This window comes from Peromyscus maniculatus, chromosome 6 (genome assembly GCF_049852395.1).
Source record: "Peromyscus maniculatus bairdii isolate BWxNUB_F1_BW_parent chromosome 6, HU_Pman_BW_mat_3.1, whole genome shotgun sequence".
In the NCBI taxonomy this organism is placed as follows: Eukaryota; Metazoa; Chordata; class Mammalia; order Rodentia; family Cricetidae; genus Peromyscus; species Peromyscus maniculatus.
In genome coordinates, this window is record NC_134857.1 from 70272448 (window position 1) to 70284892 (window position 12445).

A 12445-nucleotide genomic window follows, 5' to 3' on the forward strand; every position below is an offset into this window, starting at 1 on the left:
TTCGAGTTTGAAAGAGAAAAAAAAAAAAGACAGAGCAGGCAAACTGGAAACCCTTGCAGCTGAGAGAAAGGCGGGGAGATGGGGTGGAGAGAGTTACACCCCTGAGGTCAGTAACTGAACTCGGTCAAAAGCTGCACATGCTGGTGACTAGCTCTGTTGCTAGAGTGCGTGTCTACCGAGCAGGAAGCCCTAGGCTCCATCCTCAGCACCACGTGAGATTCGCAGCGGTGGCGCGCCCTTTGCCATCCCAGCTACGATCATCCTCCAATGCACAGAACTAGGGGCAACTTTGGATTCCATAGGAGAGGGAGAAGGGAGAGAGGGAGCGGGGGAGAAAGGGAAGAAGGTGAAGGAAGACATCAGCACCACAAGAGTGTTCCGACTGTCAGGTCAGGCGAGCTTGGTATTTTGGCCTGTATCTGGAAAAAGAAAAAGATAAATTTTCTGACTCAAAAGTACGCAGATCTACCAGTGAAGGCTTGTAAGTAACTGCCACGTGTAACGTTTTTTAAACGAAAAGATTTAGTTTCACGCTCAGACTTAATCCTCTTAGCCAAAAAGATCTGAAATTGCTTTGAGGAGAGAGCGAGAATGAGAGAACCAACTAGCTAGAGAAGAAAGCGAGGAAAAAAAGCACGCAGAGGCGCAGTCTCTCTCTGTGTCTGGAGCCGGTCAGGGCCACCACGGTCTTCCTCCTTGGGGACCCGGTCGCCCCCCTCGCCCGGCCCGCAGCCCAGGCCGTAGGTGCGTGGGAGCCCGCGTGGTCCGCGTCCAGGCTCGCACGCGGCCGCCTGGCCGAGCTTCGAGCCTTCGCCCCTCGCGCCTGTTTCCATGCGCGCCGGGAAGGCCGCGCCCCGGACGCGGAGAGCAAAGGACGTAGCGGGGGGCGCTGGCGACAGTCGTCCCTGAGCGCGACTCCAGGCCACTCTCCCCGCGCACGTCCCGTCTGCAGAAAGGGGGCCGCGGGGCGAGGCCGGCGTGCACGCGGGGGGCGCCGCCGCCGCCGAGGGAGGGGTGCGTCCGTCCGTCCGTCCGTCCTGTGCGTCCCCCGTGAGGCGGGCGCCCGGGCACTGCGGCCGCCGTCGTCCCTGCGAGTGTGGGCAGGGCTGCCGGGGGCTTCCGTGGGCTCGGCCTCGCCCACCTCTGGAGGAAAAGCAGGGGAAGCCCCGGCGCCCGGCGGCCGCTGGCGGTGGAGCGCAGAGGACACGGCGCCGCAAGTCCCCGCGCCCGCCCGTCCAGCTTCGGGCCGAGGGTGCCACCCTGCCCGGCGCGCGCCTCTGCCTCCAGCGCCCAGCCCCGGGGAATGCGGCGGCCCCCGGCTCCTGGCGCCACTCGGTGTCTCGGCTGGGCCTCCTCGCTCGTCTCTTCCGCGGCCCCGACGCTCCCGGGCCCCCTGATGGCGGCCAAGTGGTTCAAGGAGTTCCCGCTGACCCTGAAGACCGCGTCGGAGCGCGCCAGGCCCGGGGGCGCCGGCGGCAAGCCGCGCAAGAACTCGGAGACGGGCGGCTCGGCGGCCACCCCGGGCAAGGGCCGGAAGAACTCGGCGGCCGAGCTGGGGGGCAGCAGGGCCGGCGGCGGACCCCCCAAAGACAGCCGACTGTCACGGGACAGCCTGCAGGGTCTGATCCAGGCCGCGGCCGGCAAGGGTCGGAAGAACTCCCGGGTCACCGCCACCGCCCCCGCTGTCGCCGCTGAGGAGGAGCCCCACCGGGGTGCGGTGGCCAAGAGCGCGGGCTGCAGCACCTACATCAGCAGGCTCATCAAGGTGGACACGCAGGAGAAGAACGGCAAGGGTGCCTACCCGGGGGGCGGCAGCACCAGCAGCTCCAGCAGCTCCTCTTCCTCTGCGTCCTCTTCACCTTCCTCCCTGGGCCCCGAGCTGGACAAGGCCAAAATAATGAAACAAGACACGGTAAGAATACAGCGTCTCTACCCACCTGTCTCAGTGCCGGGGGGTAGGGGGTGGGGCACACGGGAGCCTGATGAACCCCAATATTTTTTATGTGTGAAATAAGTTGAAGATGTTTTCTAAGGTCCCCCCCCCCCCCCGCCGAGTCCATTCTGACTCCCAAGTGACCATTAAAAAATCATTAGACTAACTTTCTCTTGGAAAGATTCTCGCCCAGGCTTCAAGACCTTGGCTGCAAAGTTTGATGTGTTTGGTTTTTGTTCGTGGTTTAGAAGAGCAGTTGATGGGAAGGGAAAGAAATTGGCCCTTTTATGGGTGTGGTATACCCTGGTTCTTGTTTTCAAGTTTGTCGTCAAGGGGTCTACCAAAGCTAGATTTCTATATGGCTTACACCACTTGAGCACACAGAACAACAGGAGCCTGTAAACTGTGAAGTGTGGATTGCCCATCTCCCCAGCCTCTCAGAGTTCCAGCATCCGCCAAGATGACGGGCCTTCCATTCATTCTGTGGATATTTGCTGTGCTATAGAGTGAGAGCCATGGGCACCAGGGGGTGGGGGTGGGGGCAGTCCATAACAAGGAAATGCCCTTAAGGAAATTGCAGATCAGGAGAGAAGGTGTTTCCTGCATCTTAGTCACCAGAGGGCTTCTGGGTGCTGTCCAGTGTGGGAAAGGTAAGGAAGGGGAGGACTGGACCTGTGAGCTTACTCTCCATCCTTGCAGGGCAGAGCTGGGCTTTCTGTCCTGGGAGAAATGGGGAGAGAGAAGAGCTCCCGCCCAGACTTTAGGCTCCAGCCCAAGCAACCCGTTCCTGGTGAGGGGCTTTAATTTCCTCTTGGCTTTCGACAAGCCGCCTACCTAGGCTGCCAGGGACTTGTGGCATGTGTAAGGTGGCATATGTAAGGTGGCATATATTGGGTGCCCGTTCATTGCTCCATTCAAGAGTTCACAGCCATGTTTAGTGTGCCTGTCCGGAGCCAGGCACTGAGCAGAGCCATTGGAAGATGGATGTGGACGAGTCTCGTCTATAACTGGGGGGCGGTGTACCTCACTGTTGGTCAAGACCCTCACAGCAGCTTAGAGCCAAGGACTGAGTGTCACGTCCTGTCTTCCCTGCTGTATGTGAGTTACAGCATGTGGAGCAGGTGTCAAGAACAGGGTGGAGTGAGTGGCAATCACAGTCCCCTGTGGTGGGTGTCACTTTGGGGTGGCTGGCATTTCTTAGGCTGTCTTCTCCAAGGTGGCAGGTTCCTCCAGTCTGTTCCATTCTCTTCGCTTCTTTAACTGTCTGAGTTCTTTCCTCGGGCTCCTGTAGTACCTCATGAGCTTTCTAGAGGATGTTCTGCCAGAGACTGGAGCGGGCGGGCGGGGCTCTGGCTCCCTCCTGAGAAGGACCCTCACCCCTAGTGTGTCACTCAGCCGCTACAGAGCAGAGGTGCTGTGCACACAGATCCTCTCCGTGCGCCCTGCGGGTTTGGTATGATAGATGCTCTTGGGCACAAATGCCGTCAAAATCCTGTCTGGTTTGTAGCTGCTGAATCACTCTCTCCCTGTGAATTATGGGACCCAAAACTTCTGCAGTAACTGTGCAGTGCTAACCTGTGAAGCCTGTCTCTTTGGAGCTCGTAAACATTCCTTGAGGCATGCAGGGCGTGGTGGCGCACGCCATTAATCCCAGCACTGGGGAGGCAGAGGCAGGCGGATCTCTGGGAGTTCGAGGCCAGCCTGGTCTACAGAGCGAGATCCAGGGCAGGAACCAAAACTACACAGAGAAACACTGCCTCCAAAAAAAAAATAATAATAATAATAATCCTTGAGGCCAGGAAGCAGGTCTTAGATTCATTTTGACCCACCTCAGTGCTGTGAGGTGACTGATTCACTGGGACTGTATCACTTAGCTGACAGCAGACTCTGAGCTGTCAGGATGTGGGAGAACAATTCTTTCTGTGCCCTGAGGCTACAGATACCCTGCACTTCCCGAGGCCCGCCCTGCCACCCTCTAACCCACAAGCAAGAGTTGAGGTGAGCTGTCACAAATCAAGTACGAAAAGAGCGTTTGTCTGACAGAGATACGGGATCAAGTACAAAAGCTGCCAGTACCAACGAGAGACTTCTGACCCCTCGTTCCTGGAGGAGATTTCGGTAGTGCTGTTGCGGATTTTCGTATCTGGGGACTCCCTAGCAGCTGCCCTTTCTCACTGGACAGGTTATCATTTTAGAAGACTATGCTGACCCGTATGATGCCAAACGGACGAAAGGTCAAAGAGACGCGGAGAGAGTTGGGGAAAATGACGGCTACATGGAGCCCTACGACGCCCAGCAGATGATAACAGGTTTGTGGCCGGGTTCTGCGGGATGAGGGTTAGAGAATTGTAATCGGGGGTGGGGGTGGTGAGACACGCCTTTAATCCAGCACTTAAGAGGCAGAGACAGGAAGATTTCTGTGAGTTCAGGGCCAACCTGGTCTACATAGTCAATACCAGGACAATTGGGGTTATGTAGAGACCTTGTCTCAAAAAAAAAAAACTTAGAAAGAGATACATAAATAGATAGATACATACATACATACATATATATATACATACATACGTACATATGTAGATACATAGATAAATGATACATACATACATATATAGGCACATAGATAGATGATAGATATTTGAGGAAGAGAGCAATTTAAGCAGATCCTGTTGACTGGAAGAAACAGAAATTAGATCCAAACCTTAAAGGGAAACGTTCTGAATGTCTTTCTGAGTGTCCTTCAGAGTTCTAAGAATTTGAAGAGTTTTGTTTTTAAGTTTTTCTACTTCTGTGCAAGATGGCATTGAGAGTCTGCTCCCTCTGTAGCCCTCACCTCCTAAAAACTTCCATTGCATTGTATTCGGGTGCACTTGTGCACTAACCTGTGGGAGACAGTTGTCTCATCCGCTGTCACATCAGGCTTGGTGCTGGTCGGCGCCTTTACCCGCTGAGTGTCTCACTGGCCTCACAGTCTTTAGTTTTTAAGATTGCTAATGACATATCTTGGGCACATTCAAAAGCATTGGCATCCATAATGGGAGTCCTAAGTCAGTACAAATATATACTTAAGGGGTTTGTAAGCATTTGCAGATGTAATATATTTTTTTGCATTGTGGTAGAAGATTTACCTTAAGTACTTCAACATTGAAACAAAGCAATTAATTACTAGGGAACAATTGGTTAACAATCATTGTCAGCCGTTCCAGTCTGTGGGCTGAACAAACCCTCTCATGAGTCTTGGGGTCAGACCCTTCCCCTTCACTCGGTTCTCGTAAGTTGGTGTGACAGTCCTCAGGCAAAGCATCAATCTAGTTGTTCAGATGTATTGGGGAATTTTAAAGTAAACACCCGTAATGGAATCTGTGGCCCCTGAGTGCCGACTCGAGTATCCTGTTCACACGTGGAAGACTTGACTGTGTTGAGACACACTGGAGAGCTCTCCAGCTCGGGCTGGGTGAGCCGTCCCTGCAGAGGCGGGCAGAGAGGTAACTGTCACACCCTGGAAAGCCAAGACAGGCAAGAACGAGCCAGCGACAGGAAAGCTCGGCTGTTTCCTGCTTCCCTGCTCACAGAGATAAGGTACCACCACGGGGAGGGTGTGCCCTGGCCAGGCTGTGACCCTGCAGGTCACTGGACTGCGGCCCCTAATGAAATCTGTGAATGAAAGGAAGTGAAAACGAAATTAGTCACTTTTACAAAATATCAGCCGTTTAAAAGGAATAAGGGAAAGGATTGACTTTTACATATAACCAAGGAAAAGTGTTCTATTTCCTTTTTATTCTTTTCCTTTTTATTTATTTTTAGAATTTGATATGTAAGTACAATGAGTTATGGTCACACCCACCCTTCCCCTCCTAATCCTCCTGTGTCCCCACACCCCCCCCCAAATACATGGCATCTTCTTCTATAGCATATATAATGGATGACGTATATGCATCACTGTATGAATATAATATACATAGAGCCTACTGCATCTGATCAGTGTTTACCACATGCACATGGGTGTAGGGCTACCCCAGGGGTATGGGCATCCCCTGGGCTTGTCCCTGAGGGAACTGTCTCTCCCTCTTTTAACAGCCGTGGATTTCCTGTAGCTTCTCACCTTGTGGGGCTGGGGATGATTGTGAGCCCTTCCCGACCCATGCCGATGTGTTTGCTAGTGTGGTCTTGAGCCGGCAGCCACAGCTGCTGAGAATTCACGGCTGTAGCACCTTTGCCAGGTCCAGAGGACATTGTTACAGCCCTCCTCCTGGTCCTCCGGCTCTTACAGTCTGTCCCCCGCTTCTTCCACAACATTTCCTGAGCCTCGGATGTAGCAGGTTGTGTTACAGATGCCCCTTTGGGGGGATGGGTATCCAAGGTCACTTTTCTCTGTGTTGTGACCAGTTGTGGTTCCCCTGTGGTAACCTCCACTGGCTTCATCAGAGCAGTGGTGGTGACTCACACACACCTTTAATCCCAGCTCTCAAAGGGCAGAAGCAGGTGGATTTCTGAGTTCAAGACCAACCTGATCTACAGAGCAAGTTCCAGGACAGCCACGGCTACATAGAGAAACCTTGTCTCAAAAACACTAACCTACCTCCCCCGCCAAAAAAAAAAATAGAAAAGGAAAGTAGCTTCTGTGAAGGGGTGAGAAGTGCACCAGTCAGGAGAGCCCAGGAGTGCAGGCTGACTCTCCAATGCTCCCCTCCTAGTCCCTGTGCTGGGGATCGAACCCAGAACTTTGAGCACAGTGAACCCATGTTTTGCAGCTGAATTGCCTCCCCAGTTCCACTTTCTTCGTTTAACCACCACAAAAGCTCTCTAAAGGGGGGGGGGGGCTAACCATTCCCCTGTTGTTACTAGGTGAAAAACACGCTTCGAGGACTTCAGGCTTGTCCCACTCACAAGACTTTATTTATTTGGTGGGTGGGTCAGGCGCTTGCCACAGTTCATGTGTGGAAATCAGAGGGCAACCGGTAGGAATCAGTCCTCCTCTTCTACCATGTAGGCTCTGGGAATTGAACCCCGGTCAACTGAGAGCGTGCATCGTTACCTGCCAAGCCACTGAAACACACACATACTTTTTTTTTAAGTGTGTACTTTTTTTTTTTTTAAGAGACAAGGTCTACTCACTATAGTTTTTAAACTTTTTTGTTCGTTTTTCAAGACAGGGTTTCTCTGTGTGGTCCTGGCTGTCCTGGAACTTGCTTTATAAACCAGGCTGGCCTGGAACTCAGAGATCCTGCCTGCCTCTGCAAGGTCTGTTCCCTAAGTAAGCCAGGCTGGCCTTCTGCATCAGCCTCCCAAATGCTGGGATGCTGGGCAGGAGGCACTCTGGATGCTGTTTTAGTTCTCACTGGGCTTTGTTCATTTGTGTGTTCTGAGAAAGGGTCTTGCTCTGTAGTGATGCTGTCCTTGAGCTCACGGCTCTCTGCCTTCCTCAGCCTCCCAAATGCTGAGATTACAGTCTCTCACCCGGCTTCACAAGACTTTTTCAGAATAGATGAAGAATTTGAGTTGAGATCTGCCACTCCAGAATGAGTGCTCTCACCAGTGCCGCGTCCCTGAGAGACACATTTAAAATAATACCTGCAAAGGCACTGCAGACTTGACCCAAAGCTAGGCCATCTCTCTGCTCAAAGTCACGTGATATACCAAAGTCAAAATTGAGCCTGAGCTAGTAGCATGTACTCCAAGACTTGAGAGCCTGAGACAGGAGGATACTGAATTTAGGGCTAGCCTTGGCTACACACTGAGTTCTTATTCCCCTGCTCACCTAACAAAGAAGTTTAAAATGTCTGATATAAGATAAATATAATAAGCTGTGCATGGTAGCACACACCTTGGCACTTGAGAGGCAAAGCCAGGCTGATCTCTGTGAGCTCAAGGCCAGCCTGGTCTACAAAGGAAGTTCTGGGACAATCAGGGCCATATACTAAAACCCTATATCGCCGGGCGTTGGTGGCGCACGCCTTTAATCCCAGCACTCGGGAGGCAGAGGCAGGCGGATCTTTGTGAGTTCGAGGCCAGCCTGGGCTACCAAGTGAGTTCCAGGAAAGGCGCAAAGCTACACAGAGAAACCCTGTCTCGAAAAACCAAAAAAAAAAAAAAAAAAAAAAACCCTATATCAAAAAAAAAAGGATAAATATAAGAATATTTAGGGCTGAGCAGTGATGGGGCACGCCTTTAATCCCAGCACTCAGGAGGCAGAGGCAGAGGCAGAGGCAGATGTATCTCTGTGAGTCTGAGGCTAGCCTGGTCTACAGATTGAGTTCCAGGACAGCCAGGTCTACACAGAGAAACCCTGTCTCAAAAAAACCAAAACAAACAAAATTAGTGTTCAATATTTGAGTATTTATCAAGTTCTTTGTTTTAAATAGTATGGATAAATATAAAATGAATTTATTCAATGGTAAGTTAGTTCAAACTTACTAATAATGTAAATTACTAACTTTCAACATGGTGTGATGGTACAAGCCTGTAATTCCAGCACTCAGCAGGCAGAAGCAGGATGATCGGTGTTAAAGACCACCCTGTATTACATTTGGAGTTCTGGTCCACACAGTAAGACCTTGTTTCAAATGAAAGATAAAGTTTAAAATTACCTTATTTATGAAATTAGTAATTTAAGAATGCAATGCTTTTCTGGTAACAAAACAATCTTTGGGTCAGTTTAACTTAATATTTCTTCTTTTAAAATACATATCACGGATATCTATGCATGCATCACAAAGATGGGGTTTCACCATATAGCTCTGGCTGTTCTGGAACTCATTATGCAGACCGGTCTGGCCATCCAACTCATGGACATCCTCCTGTCTCTGCCTTCTGGTACTGCGATTAAAAGCATGTGCCACCACTGCCTGACTTCCCCCTGAAAACTTTTAACTGGCAGAACTTAAGGATTTACAAATAAATTCTCCTTGAGATTTAGGATTGTTAATTTAAAAACAAAAAACAAAAAAACACAGGAGTGGGTACAGGAAGTGTGATTAGCGTAAACCTGTCACTTTTCTGCTAAATGACGGGAGCGGTTTCCCTGAGCAGCTGATACCCGTGTTCTGTGTGATTCAGCAGTGGAGCCACAAAACTGAGAGTTACACGCTAGGCGGGTCTTTAGGAGTTCCTCAGGCGGCTGCCGGTTAGCAAGAGGATTCTTCCACAGGAGGTGGATGCTGCTCGGCAAGAGCTTTGAGGTGCCAAACTTGCCAAATAACCTCACCAAATACTCCAACACCAGTGTCAAGGCAGGGAGTGCTAAACAGTCGAGGAAACCTAGGTCCAGGAGAGTGAACTAAGTTGTCCAAATCACTCAGCTGAAAAGGGAGTTACCAGGACAGCCGGCAGCCTGTGGCTTTGACTGCTGAACTCTTGTCAAAGACTTTTTATTTTTTAATTTTAATTTTTTTTTGTTTTTATTTTATTTATTTATTTATTTTTGGTTTTTTGAGACAGGGTTCCTCCATATGGTTTTGGTGCCTGTCCTGGATCTCACTCTGTGCACCAGGCTGGCCTCAAACTCACAGAGATCCTCCTGGCTCTGCCTCCCAAGTGCTGGGATTAAAGGCGTGTGCCACCACTGCCCGGCCAAAGACTGTTTTTAAATTTTTGTTTTACCTCTAAGTGGTTTTATTGGCTTGTTTAAATAGTCAGGTCTGAAGGACAACCCCAGCATGTTAAAAACGACTGGAGAGAAAAATCCACATGAATGCTTGTTTTATTCCTTAGTGCTGGAGATTGAGCCCAGGGCTCCACGCCTGCCCAGAAGTGTTCTGCCATTAGACTGCACCCCAGCTGAGTCTTTAATCTGTCTCTCCTAGGTAAATTTCAGGGTGTCTGAATTAGATCTGCCTTTGTTGAAGTGTCCTGAGTTAGCTGATAGGAAATGCTAACTTCAGATTAGAAACTTGAGCACTGGTAGAAGACCCTGGTAAGACAATTGTTCAACAGCCCCGTTCCTGACTCCAAGAGAAAACAGAGAGCTTCACGAGGCTTCGTGTTTAGTGATTTTGGAAACATGAAAAGGATTAGGGGGAAAGATATGTTATTTAGAATTATAATTAAAATTTTATATGTGTGGTTGGAAAGATGGCTCAGTGATTTAGAGCACTCACTTGCTTCCCTAGAGGACCTGGGTTTCATTCCCAACACCCACGTGGCACTCACAACTGTCTGTAACTCATTCCAGAGGATCTGACGCCCTCTTCTGGCTTCCACGGGCACTGCACACTCAAGGTGCACAGACATATGTGCAGGCAAAACATTCATACACATAAAATAAAAGTAAATAAATCTAATTTTTTTAATGAAAAAAATTACAGAAACTCTTTTTCATAAAGATACATACAAAGGAAGGTATGGATGGTAGAGAAGCATGGACTAACACCCATCAGGACGCTCCAAGGCTTCGGTGAGTTTCCGGGCATGACATACCTGTGATGTACATGGCCAGCAAATGTAGTCAGCTTGACTGTTGAGAGAGAACTCTATTTTTCAAGGGAATCCTAGATAATATAGGGTGATAATAGCAGTTAAATTTGTTGCCAGGTGTAGCAGAGCACTCCTGTAATCCCAGTCTCTGGGAAGCTGAGGCAGGAGGATCACTGCAAGTTAGAAGTCAGCCTGGGCCACAGAGTGAGACCCTGCAAAATCAAAGTTGGTAATAGTTAATTAAGAAAGACACTGGCCTTCTGCTGTGTGTTGGATGTGAGTGACTTAATTATGTGGGCCGAGAACTACAGGCTGGAAAGGGGAATTTTCCAGTCCCGGTTAGGCTTTGTACATATCAGTAGCAGTTTTCACTGACGTGGGGCAGCCCTGGGTCTCAGAGAGGCTGCAAACGAGTGTTTATCTGCTGCCCAATCACAGCACTCAGTTGTCTGCCACAGTAAATGGCCTCTATCGGCAGCCAGGGTGTAGCTTCCTCTTGCCATTTCCTCCTTCTCAGGCTCATTTCCTCTTGGAGCCAGCCCTGCAGTCAGGGCTATTCTCCCTGCAGGAAGGGTCGACTTACAGCCCTGTGATTGTTTCTGTTTCTATGGTGCCTCAGGTTGGGGACAGCCAGGTGTTGGAATGGACTGGAAGGTTAATGCCCTGGAAGGGGGAGGTGTCTAGGCTCTTTTCCGCCTAATTAAACATTGTTTCAAAAGATGTTTTACCAACATCTCCATTCCTGGGCCATACAAGGAACGAGGGTTTTTCAGCTGTGTGCTTTCCAGTTGGCTACTAGTCCATTTCAAATGGAGGGAACAGGAAAACGCCACTACAAAGACATACTGCACACAGATGGAATAACTCAAGATGCCAATCACTGTATCTCATTGGAATGCAAGTCTATTGAAATTTTCTTGTGAGCAAAACTTTTACCCTCAGGATGGACTCAGGACCGCTACCTAAGGATGGACTCATGACCTCTACCTAAGGATGGACTCAGGATCTCCACCTAAGGATGAACTCAGGACCTCTACCTAAGGATGGACTCATGACCTCTACCTAAGGATGGACTCAGGACCTCTACCTAAGGATGGACTCAAGACCTCTACCTAAGGATGGACTCAAGACCTCTACCTAAGGATGGACTCAAGACCTCTACCTAAGGATGGACTCAAGACCTCTACCTAAGGATGGACTCAAGACCTCTACCTAAGGATGGACTCAAGACCTCTACCTAAGGATGGACTCAAGACCTCTACCTAAGGATGGACTCAAGACCTCTACCTAAGGATGGACTCAGGACTTCTACCTAAGGATGGACTCATGACCTCTACCTAAGGATGGACTCATGACCTCTACCTAAGGATGGACTCAGGACTTCTACCTAAGGATGGACCCGGAACCTCTACCTAAGGATGGACTCATGACCTCTACCTAAGGATGGACTCAAGACCTCTACCTAAGGATGGACTCATGACCTCTACCTAAGAATGGACTCAAGACCTCTACCTAAGGATTGACTCAGAACTTCTACCTAAGGATGGACTCAGGACCTCTACCTAAGGATGGACTCAGTCTTCTTCCTTGGGTTCATACAGTAATCCCAATTAACACTTGGGGCAGAGTTGAAGCCAGGATCTTTTTTTCTCTCTTTATTTTTATTCTATGTGCACGAGTGCTTGCCTGCATGTATGTGCACCATGTGTGTACCTGAAAGAGTCCAGAAGAAGGTGTCAGGAACTGGAGTTACAAATGATTGTGAGTCACCATATGGGCCCTGGGAACTGAACCTGGGTCTTCTGTGAGGGTAGCAAGTGCTCTTACCCACCAAGATGTCTCTCCAGCCCTGAAGTCATGATCTTGGGAAACACTGTCTGAACTGAGCATAAATAGGTTCCGATTAGAAACCTAAAAATTCTAAATCCATTCCCTGGGTTCCTTTGTGTGTTCTGCTTCCTTTTGCCTAGTTCTTGAGAAAAGATCTTTTATTTTTTGAAATGCCAGCCTTATCTCAACTGAGCCAAGAACAGCGTATGTTTTTGTTACTTGTTTTTCATAGCTACATCTAGAATGGGCAATGAAGAAAAAGCCATGGGGTTG

The 12445-nt window shown here is 49.6% G+C and overlaps 1 protein-coding gene across 2 annotated transcripts in view; it reads left to right on the forward strand.

Moving 5' to 3' along the window:
* Positions 1 to 1182: 1182 nt before the first annotated feature.
* She (Src homology 2 domain containing E) overlaps positions 1183 to 12445 on the forward strand; it is a 25777-nt gene continuing 14514 nt past the window's right edge. Inside the window, exons 1-2 of one of the 2 annotated variants that reach the window (XM_076574472.1) lie at positions 1183 to 1912; positions 4116 to 4242. In XM_076574472.1, the coding sequence (XP_076430587.1) occupies positions 1304 to 1912; positions 4116 to 4242 (736 nt within the window). In that variant the 5' untranslated portion in view covers positions 1183 to 1303. The remainder of the gene's footprint in view (positions 1913 to 4115; positions 4243 to 12445) is intronic. The other variant, XM_006976304.4, reaches the window with a different exon arrangement.